The 16832-nt window shown below is 40.3% G+C and overlaps 1 protein-coding gene across 1 annotated transcript in view; it reads right to left on the bottom strand.

Annotated features, from left to right (window-relative positions):
- fndc3ba (fibronectin type III domain containing 3Ba) overlaps positions 1-16832 on the bottom strand; it is a 90088-nt gene that overhangs the window by 19276 nt on the left and 53980 nt on the right. Inside the window, exons 8-20 of the mRNA XM_085442523.1 lie at positions 9077-9135; positions 7922-8073; positions 7758-7817; positions 7495-7633; positions 7016-7069; positions 6602-6726; positions 5711-5885; positions 4786-4872; positions 3041-3176; positions 2570-2644; positions 1677-1795; positions 1009-1114; positions 149-315 (exon numbers count right to left, since the gene is read on the bottom strand). Coding sequence (XP_085298649.1) covers positions 149-315; positions 1009-1114; positions 1677-1795; positions 2570-2644; positions 3041-3176; positions 4786-4872; positions 5711-5885; positions 6602-6726; positions 7016-7069; positions 7495-7633; positions 7758-7817; positions 7922-8073; positions 9077-9135 — 1454 coding nt within the window. The remainder of the gene's footprint in view (positions 1-148; positions 316-1008; positions 1115-1676; positions 1796-2569; positions 2645-3040; positions 3177-4785; positions 4873-5710; positions 5886-6601; positions 6727-7015; positions 7070-7494; positions 7634-7757; positions 7818-7921; positions 8074-9076; positions 9136-16832) is intronic.

Below are 16832 nucleotides of genomic sequence, written 5' to 3'. Positions count from 1 at the left end.
AAAGGTTTCAGCTACGCTTTTCTGTTGTTCTTTAATAAGTTTTATGGTCTAGCCTGGTGAATTACCAGATCGTCATGGCTTTCATTTATTTATTTTCATTTTTATTATTGATCACACTCTTGCTTTGAAAAGCCAGACAGTTTCTTACCCCAGCCTCATTGGCAGCCCTCAGTCTGAAGCTATATGTTGCACCAGGAAGCAAACTAGCGACAGTGCACTGTAGCTCCGAGCCATGATACACCTCCGTTGGCTTGGCGTCTCCCTCACTCATCTCCAGACTGTACACACACTCCTCACACACTCCCTCAGGGGAGTCTAAGAAGATCAAATAAGAGAGAGCGATAAGAAGAAACATTTACAGTGAAACTAACCACAATACATGAATTGTGATGAAAATACACAATACATATGTCACGATATCTTGTTACACATAAATTCTTAATGATGTATTCAGTATTTCACAAGCTTTTTATACTGCTTACAGATTAATACACAGGGTATATTTTGAATACTTTCTAGGGGTTTTTCCCCATAAACCTGGTGCTATTCTCTGCTTGCAGAAAGACAAAAGTAATAAATAATGGTGACAGTGGGGAAAACCCTCCAATACTTTATGTTTGACCTTCAGCTCGAGCCAGTAATTGCAGCTGCAGCAGTGCCTGAATGTGAGCTGATTAGAGACATGATCAGCTGTATTAAACTGGTAAAAGAAAGAACTTCCTCAGCATGGCAGGCTGGAAGACCTTTTCCTGCCAAGAGATAACAGTACTAATCTACAATAATAGGCTGACATTAGGAGAGTTAAGTCAAATATGAGGCTAGGTTAGGCATTTAATGAGCTAAATTAGGGCTCAATTAGGCTGAAACGTGGTTGACTCGGCTTACATTAGAATTGGCCAGGGAAACATATTAAACGGCCAGAAGGTGATTTAGCTGCCTTATACGAAAATAATTCGAATATATTCTAGTAAATAAAAGTAAACAGGGTGCGTGTATGCCTGAACTCACCCCATTCTAACTGCACCTCCTTGTGTTTGGCTTTACCGACAATCCTTGGCGGCTGGCAGGGCCCTGGTGGGACACTTAATGTACGGACTGTAACACTACCAGTGCACTTAAAGAGCAAAAAATAAAAGGTACAAAAGACAATTACAGATAGGCTTAATTATTGGTGTACATGTATAATTTTAGGAAAGATTACTGAAAAGATTGTTTGACAACAACAACTATATTTTTCAGTGCAAAATATCTTTTGAAATTCCCATCATATTTAGTGAGCGGGTACTTCATGTCCCTTGGTACCTATGGAGTTGAATGAACAAAAAGTTTGTGGAGTTCCTCAGGGCTTTATTCTTGGACCTCTCCTATCAAACAGACTTTTTTTTTTTTTAACTTAGATTATAGAATATTGTTATTTTTGTATTATTGTTATGCAGATGACATACAACTGTACATATTAGTGTAACCTCAGACTGACAGTTTACAACACTCACTCAAAAAAATTGACTACAATTTATTATTGGACGTGCAAAAACACACAACTGAACTTAGATGGGCCTGAAACTGCCCCCATTGCCTTAAAGAAAAAAGAAACATATGTATGTATATATATGTATATCTATGTGTGTGTGTGTATTGCTGAAATTTGTGTATGCATGCATGTATGTGAATCTTACTGGGCTGTGTCCTCCGGTGGTGATACTACACACACGTAGGTGATAAACGGTCCCTGGTCTCAGTCGCTCACACACACACTGTGTTGCCGGACCACTGTACGCTACTTCCCATTGGTTTGCTGCACACACACACACACACACAAAACAAGGAATTACACTAAAGCACATACACATAATCAGCTGCAGTTTTGTACGTATTTCTGCAGTTTCCAGAAACAGAATCCCACTGACAACGCTTTGTTTCTGTTCTGCTGTTGATGGATTGCGTATGCCTGTGAAATATAATACTCTCCCTGTGAAGCAGCACTATGCCGTGCAAATATAGGCCTTGTTTACATCACAGCGTAAATTTCCTAGCAGAAGTGTATTGTGTTTCTGTAATGCATAATACTATGTTATCTCTACAGACTGAATGTACCTAAAAGTGAAGTTTGAATAAACCTAATATGGCAGAGTCATTCGTTTCAATGACCACATCTTTTTAAGAAGAAAAAGGTTTTAAAAAGCCTGTCTTGATATCACAGGACAGTGTAAATACAAGCTAGATAAAATCATCCAGATGACTTTTTAGGTCGATTCTATTGACAAAAGAACAAAGGCTTTTGATATTCTCTTCTTCTGTACACTGACACTCAACAGCAATCTTTTACTATAGATTGAAAGGAACTAGACAAGATTAGGTTTCCTGTAGGGCAGGTGTGAGCAACGCTGTGTGCTTCAATATCTTAATTTGATGCTAAGAAAGACTCAATTATGGCTTCTATTTTTTTTAGGCTGGTAGTTGAGAAAAGTTAAACAGCACACGAAGAGAAAAAGGTCTGTCCTAAGATGCTGGAAAATCTTTCATGGTATGTTTGAATAGATACAGTGACAGACAGATATAACACAGGTACCTTCAGAACATCCCTCTGAGATGATCTCAAGCAGGTACGTAAGAGCTTCAGATCCCCCATTGTCCATTGGAGGATCTGTCAAAACAATTGATGAACTGATTTTAGTTTGGAATATTATTGCACATAAACAATATTCCAATTCGCAGGAGACAACATGTAGAAAATAATTGTTATTATTTTAGTTACTTTAGTTAGCTAAATTATTTTCTCTGGGACATTAATATCAATACCAAAAAAATCTATCTGTTGCAGTCTTATGTATTTTTGCAATTCTTCTGAAAGTGTGAAACACACTAACAGCAAACAGTGTCAGGATTCAGTTTGATCTGGATCAAGTCAACTTGCACACATGTAGTCTTGGCTTGGATAATGCTGAAAAGTCTGTACCAAATCAATTTTGTATGAAAGCATCTCAATGAGTATCTGTATGTATATGATATGATATATGCGCATGGATGTGTGCCTCTTTACCCCATGTGACAGTAAATCCATAGGGTGTTGCCTCTGTGACACAGGGTGCAGATGGAGGGCCCGGTTTGTCTGGATTGGTGGTGCAAACCAAAACTTCACTTGGACTGCTCTTTCCCTCCATGTTTGATGCTATGAGCTGCAGGAAGAGAGGTGGACAGAAGGGACAATTAGAGACACAGAGCACGTAACAAAGGTAAAAAGACAAAGAGTGTAGTGGGAGATCAGAAATCGAGAATAGGTTGATAGAAAGGCCTAAATTAGGCTCAGTGATTGAACAGGCGACTGCATGCTGCAAGGCCAAACTGTACTAGCCTGGGTTCAATTCCAACCCAAGGCCCTTTGTGTCATGGTCCTGGGTCGTGCGACCCAGTGTTTTGTGTTTTAGCCTATTTTGATGTTTATTCTTTGTTTAGGGTCACTAAGGCAGTCCAGCCATTTGTACATATTACCCGTGTATTAAGTCTCCCTTGCCCTTCGTGTGTTTATGTCTGCGTATCTTATATTGTCAAGTCCATGCTGTCGGTTATGTCATCTCCCCTGTACTACGTCTCCCCGGTTCATGTGTCTTGTCTAATCTCCATGTTTCCTGTTTTACTTTGAAAGTCTGTATTCACGGTCAGTGTATTCAGTTTCACTCCTTCTGTCCTGTCGTTAAGTTCATGTGTGTCAGCTGTGTTCCCATGTGTGGCCACTTCCCCTGATCATCCCTCATGTGTATTTAGTCTCTGTGTTTCATACAGTCTGTCTCGCGTTGTCTGTGTTACCACCTCCTGTGTTCTGTACCTCCAGCCATAGTCTTTCCTTAGTTTTGTCCAGTTTAGGTTTTCTGTTGAGTACTACACGTATGCTGCCCTCATTCTGTTTTTGTTCTTTTCATCAGCCATAATAAAAGGCTCGTTTTGTTGGAATCCACTCCTGCATCCTCGTTTGTGTTCGCACCTGGGTCCACCACACACCTTTCCGCACGGTCTGCCTCCGCAGACCGTGACACTTTGCTGCACATCATCACTGCTCCCATTCTCCCTGCTTTCCTTTCTCTTTTTACTTAAATTTGTCTAATACTAGTCAGAAAAATCCAAAAAGTAGATAAAGGATGAAACGAAGGGGAAGAGAAAAAGAGGAAAGAAGAAAAGGCGAAAAGAATATAGACAGAGTGGAAAACTGAGAAAAGAGCCACAGCAAGCCAAGCAGAGACACACAAAAGAATTTCTGAAAACTTAAATCAATTGTCGTGATAAATAGGAGCCATTAGTCTCTGCCCCTTCACGTGTTGTTGTTCTGGCTTCTCTGCCTTCTTCTCTTTTCTATTATCTAATTCTGTCGCTACATCCAATAGATAATTTTGCTTTGTTACATTATGTCTACACCAGATGGATAGCACAGGGACAGCAGAAAGACTTGATTCTTTGTGTGTATTCATGTGTTTTGTGTTTTCGAAGATGCAAAGCTTTATCAAACAATGTGCATGAGGCAAGGTAGAAAAACCCAAAATAAACACAAACTCACCTGGTGAGGTACGCGCAAGAGGATTTTGATAGATTTGTACAATGTCCTCGAATTATGAACAGGCACAAAAACCACAGCTGAATGTTGTGTACTTGACAAATGGTTAGTGATTTGCAGTGTTAGACAACTCGTTAAACTATAGCCAAAATGACATATTTTGCATATTCTCTCTTAGTAAAAAAGCTTCTGATTTTCAACAAGTGGGACACAAGTGCAGAAACCAAAACACAAATGCTTACCCTGAATTTATACTGTGTACTCCTCTTCAGGCCTTGTACAGTACAGCTCAAGTTTTCTCCAGTGTACTTTGGATGAAAGTCTGTTCCCTGTGGGAGGTACAGTGTTTGATTCTCTCAGGGTGCATTAGGATCGGCATAAATTATTGAGTTTATGGATGCAATAAATGCTGACTTTTAGCTCACATTTTATTGTATATAGATATATATATGGATACAGTAGAAAGAGAGCAGAGAACCTGTGGGAACATATAGTGTGGTTTATATGTACAGTACTGTGCAAAGGTTTTAGGCAGGTGTGGAAAAATGTTGTAGAAAATGCTGTAAACAAAGAATGCTGTACATCGGGGGTCCCCAATCCCAGTCCACGAGGGCCGGTGTCCCTGCAGGTTTTAGATCTCACCCTGGGTCAACACACCTGAATCACATGATTAGTTCATTACCAGGCCTCTGGAGAACTTCAAGACATGTTGAGAAGGTAATTTATCCATTTAAATCAGCTGTGATGGATCAAGGACACATCTAAAACCTGCAGGGATACCGGCCCTTGTGGACTGGGATCGGGGGCCCCTGCTGTACATGCTCAGAGTTTATGTCTGTATTGCATATTTGGATTTACGGCTGTGCATCAGTGGCACTTACCCTAAATCTTTTTCATGAGATTATGAATATAGGCTTCGATATTCCTTTATACTGTCTTTTTCATTTGTTATTTTCATGTGTATATCCATAACTTTCAAACTGAGATCTTTTAGTCTTCGGTTGACTGACTGCTGTAGTACAACACACCCTGATGCTGATTTATAAAACTCGTAAACTGGGCACAAACTAACAAACAGACAAAAGATGTTCTAGAGTCTTTGAGGTCTATTTTTAATGTAAAGAAAAATAAAAGTTACAAATGTTTTTGTACATGGACGGTACTCACGCTGTTGTCCTCCTGGATCTCAAGTGTGTATTTGAGCTGCTCCACATTGGGACTGCCCTCAGGACGCCCCCACTCCAGGGTCACCCAGGACACCCCTGCCCTGACAAGCCGTGGTGCCAGAGGCAGAGCAGGCAGGGTGCCCATGGTGATATACACCACCTCTGAACTGAAGCCACTGCCGAAAAAGAAATTTCCATTTTAAGCTTTCCTTCAAAACGCTGAAGAAATGATTGCCATGGGTTTCAATTTCAGCTGAGATGGAGACATGAATATTTTTCAAAGTGAAAGGTGGAGAAAAATCAGCGAAAATGAAAAGGAAAAGGAAAAGGACACTGACAGAAGTGCATTGGTGATTAATCACAGAGGTGCGTGGCGTTGGGAGTGAAGACGTTATATGAGTTCCGAAGAGGATGTTAAACAGAGAAAAAAGGAGCGCATAGGGAGGATGGATGATTTGTAGTGGGGGGAAAAATATTCAAGTTAGAATAAAAGCAAGTAACCCAGCTTCAAATCTGCCAAACTGAAGGATGCATTAAAGCTGTTTTGAGTTCGTTCACAGAGCTAATATCTCCTCCCTCACTCTCAGTCCCCTCTATGACCTCTCTGCTCCCTTTCACCCTAATAACTGCAGGCGAGATGGTCCACGCTATAATGACAAGAGGAGGCAAGAGAAGAGTGGAAATAGAGGGAAATGGGAAAAGAGGAAGTCTATTCTTCTGTATGTAACTGATGTTACATGGAGAATAGCAGTTCGGTGCTTGCCTGCTGCCATAGTGGTATACAATGAAGAACAACAACAAAAAAACATGCAATATGCCTCCCATGACACTGTATTCATGCAGGTGTGCGTATATAAAACGTATATATACACATTCAATAACAGAACTTTACCTTCTGCCTATGTCGTTGTGTGCAGCCAACCTGAATGTGTAGTCACAGGCGGGGTAGAGTCGTGTGACCTTATGGTGCCTCTGGTTCCCAAAGTAACATTGTCTGAAAACGCTGTTCTTCTTTCCCTGCAGAGAAGACGTATACAGAAAAGACATAAAGACAAGAACGGACATTAGGATTGATAAGCTCACCTACAACAAAATGTTAAATGTGAAGAAAAAAATAGCACGACAAAGTAAAGAAGTATAAATAGAAGATGGGAAGAAAAGCCAGACATTCATTGCAAGAGCATAATTCACAGTTTTATTCCATCTTGTCTGAAGAGCCCAATGTTGACATGTGTTTAGGGACACTGGTGATAGGTGTAAGTGCTGCTTTGAGGTAAGGGTAGAGCATGACAGATGACAGACTTACCTCATCCCACTCGAGCAGGTAGTTTGTAATTTTGGATCCGTTGTCACCCGGGGGCTATGGGTGACAGTGAAATGGACCGAGGGAAGCAGAGAAGAGAGAAGAGAGAGATTGAGAGATTAGCTAAGGATAAAAGACTCTGACAATGAGACAGACAGAATACCGGCTGTGTTTTTATGATTGGCCTTATATCCTGTCTGGGTGACTGATGTTACTCTTTATGAATGACAGTGTGCAAGGATATAAAAAAATACTAAAATAACAGGTCAGAGAGGACACAGGGGTGCATTCTAACAGAGTTGTGCAACTACTTGTCGGTGCTGCACGGCTGATGCACTCAAACTATTAACGCATCGGAGTTGTAATATATTTAATTTAAAATATCATTAAATGTGTCACAATGACAAATCACTGTGATGTTTCTTGGGAGTGAAAATACTTCATGGAGGAGTATCTGGACAAGAAGATGTCAGTAGCTGTACCTTCCACTGTAGGGTGAGGCTGGTCTTGGCACGATTTGTGAGTTTTGGTGGTGACGGGACATCAGGGACCGTGGATTCTGTGGTAAACGAGCCGGCCTCTGAACACGAGCCTCGAACCAAATTGTACATTGCCGACACCCTGATACAGAAAGACAAACGAAACAAACAGTTAAAGGATGTTTTTATCCAACATTTCAGGGATTCCTGGACCCCCATATGCTGCAACACACAAGTAGTTAATATTAAAAGGATTGAGACCTTACCGTACGTGGTAGTCTGTAGCTGGCCTGAGATCTTTCAGATGATACTCCAATTCTTCACCACTGAAACACAGACAAGACATACAAAGTCACCAGTGTCCTTTGGATGACCTTAAGGATTAAATTTGGACGCTGTATTTTTTCCCCCCAACTTCTAAGTTTCCTACCTGTATATGAGGCGATATTTCCCATCTCTTCCCTTATCTGAGAGAGATACCTCATAGGAGCAAGACACAGGTATCCCGTTACTATGCCTGTTCACCAGCCCTGCTGGGGGGGCCCAGGACAGCCGTGCAGTCCGTGCCTGAATATTGGAAACCTTCAGGACACAAAGGAATACACATAGTTATAGCCGCATTGCTAGTGAAGTCAATAACAGGTAGTTAAAAGCCACTGTACAAATGACTGTTGGATTTGCATACAATGTTACCAATAGTAGTCCTTTTTAAATATTTTAAACCACAACATCTTGTGGTTTAAATGCCTGTTTGAAAAAAAGCTGAATCCATCCATCCAGGTGAATTTATGCTGTTTATATAACTCTATGTGTACATTTGCAACAGACTACTGCATTCATCATAAACGCTTTAAGTTATAGGACATCGAACATGCATCATGCATCGGCACTGAAAAAATAGACAGTGTCACAAGGAAACCTCCGAATTGTATTACTTCTCATTCTCAACTATAATAAACTTGATCAGTTTATAAGTTATCTGAGGTTTTAAGCATAGATAAATCACTACTACTGGACATCAATCAAAAATCTATTTCATGTATTTCTCAGCATCTCCATCTGTAGTTATACTAAATATCCTCTTTGTATCATCACTCAGTTGTCACAGTCTCAAGCCGCGGCGTAAACTCAAAGATGTTAAATGGGCACAGCATGCTGACCAAACTGTTTTAACTTGGAATGAGCAGTTCCTCTCTAGTAAACCATGTCTGCACGGAAGCAGCTCATTCATTCAATCACATTCCCCTCAGGGAAGGAAAAAAGCTATTACAGAGTGTGCAGCTTGGGTGAGCAGATGCTGCCCTCAGGTGGCCAGCATTAGCACAGCGTAAATTATAATTACTCTCCCTGCTGCTCAAGCCCCCCAAAAAACATTGAAAATGAGGAATGTGCTGCATATACAAGTCAGTATAGATATTATTCTAAACGTAAGCATTTCATTTTCATGTGACTCAAAGAGACCAAATAAACATACGGAAAAGTCATCACTGCTTAAGCCAGCTGTGACTGCATCGGACAGGGAAGTGATTGATGAGAGCGGTTTGAATGTGTGTGTGCGTGCAGTTGTGGGAAGAGGTATGCCAACCTGTGGTTTTTCGATTGCAGACAGCATGTCTTGAACACGCTTCCCCTCTGAATCATGATCTGAGGAGAAAGACAGACAAAAAAAGACAGTAATTATCAAGAATGACATAATAAATATTCCATCATAAAAGAGAGGCTCTGTGTATAAACTGGGGTGAGAATTCCCAAGGGCATTTTCCCCCACATGTCAGGCCATAATTACAATCTATGAAAACTGTTTCTACCTTTCTTAATGTGAGTTTGATTGCCAGTGAAAATTCTAACTTTCAAATCACATCCACATTGGCTGCATGGCTGAAAATGAGACAATGAGAACATTTTCAGCTCCCAGATGTTACCGGTACTGTCAAATGTAGAAATCGAGGGCTCATTATTACACAAGGTCGGCCAAGGTTTGCGTTTAAACGGGGGAATTAAGGTTGAAAATGTCACCAAAAAGCATTTGCATTCCCTAATCAACTGTAATGTTTTCTGTGGCATTTTCAGTCCAGCAAATAATTCAACCATCTGTGGAAAAATGAAACAAAAATAGCCCAAAATAAAATAAAAAACCCCCATCAATTCTTTAGAAATTCTGTTGCCAAATGGTGTGTGATGCAACACTTGTTTTCTTCAGTAAGTGCCTATTTCATCTCATCAAGTCGTTACACAGCTGTTGGGGAGGAGGAGAGGAAAAACCTAAATGCATTCCACAGAAAGGATTACTCATAAATTTCTGACCTATGAAACAATATGGGGATCACCAAAACAAATAAATAAATAAATAAATAAACATGACTCATATTCCACAATGGCTACTCTGCTTTGTACATAAAAACTGATGATGGTTTTCAGATTAAACAGTTCATAGAAATAATAATTCTAATCATTATGATGCACCATTTTCACATCAACTATATCTACATCTGTGAGTAATTGTTCCCAGGAAGGTCTGACATCAGTTTGGCTGTTGTTGCAGCCCAGTTTGTTGACTTTATTGCGCGACTTCTACTGAATACATGTGTATATGATGACTGTGTTTCGTGCATTCTTTAAAACGCAGTTAAGCAGATTTAGCTTGGAAGTGACATGTGATATTCATATGAAAAGTAATTCTGAAGCTTAGAATTAGACATTTCACATGTAGCTATTTTGACAATCAATTATTCATTCAATCGTTTATTAAGCAAAAATCACAAAAGCACATTTCCCATTTATTAGAACTGAGATTTTGCAGTTTTTCATCTATTACAAATCAAAGTTTCGATTTTGACCTAGAATATGAAGCTGTCTCTAACAGATAGCGGGAAACATTTTTCAATGACTTCTTTCATTTCTCAAATATAATCTGTTCAAAATAATTATAATGAGAATATTTGTAACCCACATGAAGATAAAGGCTACTTAGAAAGCATTTCAGGGTGTGAGTGGAGCTGTTGTTTTTACTGTCCCTTCTGAGTGTGTCACTGGTTCTGCACAGCCTCTTTGAAAGTGAGCAGCATAAACACATGCATATAAAAACTGGTCCACCGACACATGTAAAGGTGATTTAGTAGACGCTCGAGGTTGTTATGAGGGTGAGCGCAAGTGAATGTGTGCGCACACGTGTGGGAACTTCCCACTCCCCCACCGCTGCCGCCCACCCCCACCCCGTGTGATCCCCGAAGTTGAGGTTTTTCCTGATTGAAGGGAATCTGTTTTCTCCATTTCAGTGTGACCACTCGAGATCACACAGGATGTCTCTATGAATCTTTGCGTGAAGGTAAGCAACAGCTAGACCTGCATGAAACCAAGATTGATTGATGCTCGTGCTACAGGAGCGAGGAAACTGTCAAACATGCAAGCATGCGTGCATGCACGTGAATGGAGACCTTACACACAAGCGCAGTATATTTGTGTAAAACGCAGTTTGGGTTTCAAAGATCGATGTATATTTGGCACAAATGATGGAGTGTGCATGTGTGTGTGTGCATGTATGTCGGTTCCTCTGACGGGTTATGGAGGAGAGCGCCTTAATGTGCCTGGGGTACACTTATGAGTCATGGCAACAGTGATGTCATGGAAGCACAACCTCTACTTGCCCTCCCTGTGTGTGAGAAAAAAAGGGCAAGAGCAAAAGAGAGACTGTGTGTGTGCGTCTCAGTATTAGGTCACAGGAGATTGCTGATGGGCAGTGGGGGGGAAGTTTAAGCTACTGTTTGTACATGTGTGTGTTGGGGCTGGCAGCACGGATAGAGTTCAACAGATGCACTGCTAGACACATTAGCTCATTAGTGCTCTTTTCTCTCCTTTTTTTATACATACACTTATCTTTCCATTCTTCCATTGGGACAAAACCGAACTTTTTCTCTTTTATGGAATTACAGCACAGCTCCAGACATGAAGAGCTCCATCAAACAGGCTGACCCAGCTTATCGGATCAGCCGTTGAGTGAAAAAAAGACAGGAGTATGGCCTGCTCAGTGATTTTGCCCCACATTTACAGTACTGGTCTCATGTAACCAAGAGCATAAAGTTAAGAGGTGGTCTCAACAAATTCAACTTCTGACATAAGAAGAGAACTTATTTAATATTTCAGAAGACGTGTAATAACGTTTGAAAAACACTACTTCTTTACCTCACCACTGAGTGTTATGACTGGCGGTCGTTGGCGAGTCCATCTGGTTAAGTGTTTAATACCGAGATGAACCAGGAGATGATGCTGACAGCTGAAATCTGAAACGGAACCTCTACTCGGTGTTACTCCACACCCTCCTGTGTCCTTACTGTTCCTCTCTCTTCTGTTTTTGGTGCTGCCCACGCACCATAACTTCCTATTCTCGTCTGACCTCACATCCCGTCTGTGTCTGACCGACTGTGTTTGATTACCGAGAACAGTCAGACGGAGCACAACAGACAGCAGGAAGAAGAGGAATAAGGGAAAATGATGGGGGGAGGGGACCAGGCGACGGGCAGATTTTATAGGAAGAAAGAGAGACACTAAAAGACAGAGTGCAAAGAGAGGGGAAAGGATGGGAAAGATGAGTCTGGGTAAGAGATTAGGTATAAAAACACAAGGAAATTGAGAGACAAAGAGCAAGCCAGGGATCAACGGAGAGGAGGACAAAGGGGGGATGAAAGTGGAAAGAGGGAAAAAGGATTAGGATGATGTCAGGAAAGGATTACAGAAACTTTACTGACATCATCAGTAGGTGCAGAGCAGATGCACACCATTGATCTCAACAGCCGGATAAATAAAGTAATGACTCACTTACAAATCCAGGTTGGCTTTTCCTAAAAGTTACAAAAATACAGCAGAAGTATATAGTGTATGTACATATTTTTATTTTGTTATAACAGCGCTCTGTAGTGGTATGAGACATTCTACAGAAGCAATGATAATGTAGGTATGTTATTAAAATAACTAACTGTGATCATCGCTTGGATTTCTTTTGTTTGTTTGTTTGTTTGTTTTTGGTCCAATCTGAATATTTTTCCCCTTTATTAATAAGAATAGTAAAAAACAAAGAAACAGTTGAATCATTAATAGCATCATTTTTGCCTGTGAAGCAGACAAAAGGCATTGACAGTTTCTTCCAGATGCTAGCAATATGCCTCCTAGGGAGATTAATAACCACTCGCATACCTTCTTCTCATGGTGCAACATGCCTTTCTGGCACAACAGCAACTGCAAACTACTAGGACCGATGGAGACCTGGAGTAAATTGATGTAATAAACAGGGAACTATTTTAGCTTAAAACTTCCGTTAAGTCATAAACGTAGGAGAGAAGACAGTCATGCTAAGAAAGTGACCACCAGAATTCCCACCTGGTGGTAATGGCCTTGGTTAGTCTCATCATTTTATTCTGACTAACAAAACCTCAGATTAGTCTAAGCACTTCCCACTATATAATTTGAAGCTTCATGACTGGATGTTTCTTTCTTAAATATATTGAAGTCGACTTAAAAGCAAAGAGTAAGCTTGACTCTCTTCATTCCTGTCTTTGCGCTGTAAATTGTACCGCTTTCTCCCTCCCTGTTTACAGCATTTTCCTAAATGTTTAAATGTTACACATCCAGAGACTTCAAAATTAGTTATGTCACTTGCAAAGAGCGTTTCAGTAAAATGTGAGTCACTTTGACATTCAGGAGACTGCATTCCTCCGGCATGATGGCCTATGGCTCGTAGACACAGTCTGTCTGCACTGGGACAGAAAAAGACCTTTAAGGCCTGGAGAAAAAAAATGTGAAAAATGTGCCAACGGCCGCTCACTCAGCCCCCGCTCCACACACGTACTGGGCCACAGGGTGCGTGTGGTGTGTCGCTCAAAAGGAACAAAGTGAGCTATGATACCCATCTTTAGAAGCCTCTAATCAGAGAGAACAAAGCAAAGTGATGGACGCTCAATCTGTAGCAGGGAGAGGTGTGGAGATCAGAGAAAGACCAGAAGGGAAGGAGTGGGTTCAGAAGTGAGAGCGGAGAGGAAAGAGGCAAATAGAGGTAGAGAGGGGCATAGACCTCAGATTCCACACTATTATCATCTACTGCATAGCAAGCATTCCATCTGTTCAACAGCTGGGCTACACACACTAGCGCACAAACACACACACAAAGTGAAGAAGTTGTTGGGACATGCCTGAATTTATGGTTGTCATGGTGAAGGTTTGGTTCTCATGGCCAGAGCCGTTATGGTTTATAAAAGGGATTAGAAAAGGACAGACGGACAGAGGGACTGGTCCAGAGTAACGTGGAAAAGTTGGAGAGTAAAAAAGAAAAAGGCAGCAAATAAGGTGAGTGGAAAGTAAAGAAGCAAGAAGTATATTCAAGAATCAAATATCAAAACACAGATGAAGTGACACTTGCAAATAAGAATCTTGATTATGACTCACTTTCTCTTGTAACCTGCTTAATGGACTTCACAAAAATAAGAATAGGATAAGGGGTCATCCTGGGGAAGAATTTGGTTACTACTGCTGGATGTCTGCATACGCAACCTAATCTCTTGGTCATTAATAACCGTTTAGAAAGAGTGCATGTAAATGATAAAGACTATGCAAAATGAAGGGTAAGCTACCAGACCATAAAAATAATATATAAAAGCTCATGTGTTGCAAATATTGGAATACAAAGGCCTTCTTATACTCTTATACTCAAAATCACATTTTTTGACTCCCTTTCCTAACCTGTTATCTCTTAATATGCATGCATGCATGCCAATGTAGACACAGAGACCTTTTCCACTGCAACCCTCTCACTAAGGAAGAAAATGAACACTTCAACTGCCAGCTGACACAAAAAAGTCTATCCACGTTTTCATACCATTTGCACATGCATGCACATGTGTTTATAAAAGAATGTACGTGCTGTGAGTGACAAAGCAACCTGGCTAAGCAGTGAGGGATTATGGGGGATGCGTTTCTCAGAACCCTGACCCCATTTGACCCTGCTCAGCCAAAAAAAAAAAAAGTTTGAGGGAGTGAGTGCAGACTGGCAGACAGCGGGAGGGAATTATACAATCCACAGATAGCAGGGCTGGTTAAAAACAGGAACAGCGACAAAAAGGCAAACAACAAAGTGGTAGATAGTTGGAGACTAATCAATGCAATGTCTCCTTTACTGCAAAGGCAAATTAAAAATAAATACCTCAATTTAAATTTAAATGCCTTAGGCTGTTGTTAAGCTGTTTTTAGTAATGACAGAAATTGTCTTTACCCACTGTGCATACTGTGCATGCATTTGATGGCACCAATAAGTACATTAATAAGCAAGGTGATAGCTGTCCATGCTCCAATATCAGTCATTTGTATAGTTTTACTTAAATCTGATGGTTTTTTGTGACTCATTTCCCAAAAGCAATTTGTGTAAACAAACTGGCAACATCCATTAAAAAAACCAAAACAACAACAACTCACTAAATCCCAGTTTATTTGTGAGTTACTGGAGGTTTCATGTGTGTGAATTTCAAAAATGAAATTTTAGGTTTTGATGAAACGTTAAAATTATCCCAAGATTCCCAAATGACCTTTTTCATGTGTTTCATGTTGGTTTGTTAAATCATGCCTCTTCTCACATATTTTTTAAAGAAGCCCTTTTAGATTTATTATTTCGTAAGACATGGTCGAAGAAATTCAAAACCTACCAAGCAAAACTACAGGTAGCCACACTGGCCTGCAGTTCCTCAACTGGCCACTTGAGGTCAAACACAAATCAATCCCCTAAGACCAGGGGTCAATCAAAGTTTACACAATTACAGACATGTCTGCTCTAACAGAGAGATGGAAGCCAACACAGGTGACTGTAATTGCCACGTGTCTTCTAACTTTGCTCATTTCAGAGCTCTTGAAAGTGTTTGTAGCGTTGGGACTTTTTGAAACAATTTTAAATGCATTTGTCTTATGAGTGGCTGATTGTACAAACACCTACAGTCTGGTCTTCAGTTTTGGTGGGTGAGATGCAGAGTTTGTATATTATTTAGCACTTAACAGCAGGTTTCTGTGTTTAACTAGTGCTGCCAGACAGTGTGTTTGCTTGCTAACCAACCTTGCTTTCATCTTATATGGATCGCTGCTTTATACTCTGCATTTTTAGCTTTAATTATTACGTTTAAGTTTCCTGGGTAAGTGGTATAAAGGCCACCTGAGTGACATAAAATGGAAAAAAATATCTAAAGGGAAGCAGCGTCAGGTCTTTCCCTTTCCTAAAACTGACGACCAAGGACACTAAATTACTTAGCAAGTTTAAATCAACTATAATTTTGTTTTTCTAAGCAAGACTTGCACAAGTCTGGTCAGTGTAGAATGACTAGGTGCTATAGTTTATCACTTGTATCACAAGATTCATTCAACTGAATGGTGAAATATCTGGTGTACCCATTGTGACTAACAAGAATACCCTCCCCTTCTAATCCCATTAGTCCTGTTACACGATATTAGCGGGAAAGACATTCCTCTGCTGATAAAGCCATCCCACACTCGCTTTCTGTTTTCTGTACATGTCTCCTTTTGACTCTTATTTCCAACTCTCATTTTTTTTCTTGTGCATTTTCTGTTTTTATTATCTCAACTTTCACCTTCTAGTCTCTTTCTTCCACCTCTCTGGCCTCCAGGTTGCCCTACAAACATGGCCATATTTGGGTTTGTGGGAAGGGGTAGGAGTTTTTCTGTGTGTCTGTGGGAGGGTGGGGGCCTGAGATTATTGCCATGGCAACTCACAAAAACAATCCAGTAAGGAAAGGCTGGGTGTGTATTCACACATTTTCAGGCCCGCTTCTGCAATCACAGCATGAGAAGCTGGAAGGAGCTGGATGGTTAACATACATAATTGATGAGTCACGACTGGACTCGGTCAAAGGACACACGAGCTTATAAAACCTTACAAAAAACTGCAGTACATGCCTCATTTTACCAGTACTAGTGCTATGAATTTCTCACTAATTGGCATTTTAACTTAATTAGATAGGATGGCTACTTAGTGCAGTGGTTTATATTTGTCTAACAAGAGAAAGAGTCCTGGGACTTGCATCAGGGGTAAAATTCTGCTTTATGTAAACTTAATGATTATTTTGCAAAGGACATTGCTAATACTTTGCCTTATTAACTCTCTCTACTAGTGTTTCTTGTAATAAATGTTTTAGCATTTAAATTATGCTATAATTCTAACTTCTCGTACAGTTTACTTAAAAAATAGCCATGCTTTGACTTCGCAGAGACAGTAATATCTGAAGGTCAAGTGAAAATGCTTACTTGAGTGAATTTTCCATGCAAAGTGAAGTGGCCATGATAAAGCTCAGTCGCTACTG

This window comes from Copadichromis virginalis, linkage group LG19 (assembly GCF_057382275.1).
Source record: "Copadichromis virginalis isolate Kocher_CV1m ecotype Utaka linkage group LG19, C_Virginalis_male_GT1.1, whole genome shotgun sequence".
Lineage (NCBI taxonomy): Eukaryota > Metazoa > Chordata > Actinopteri > Cichliformes > Cichlidae > Copadichromis > Copadichromis virginalis.
Note: the sequence above shows the minus strand (reverse complement) of the source record. Positions and strands in the feature narration are given on the sequence as shown.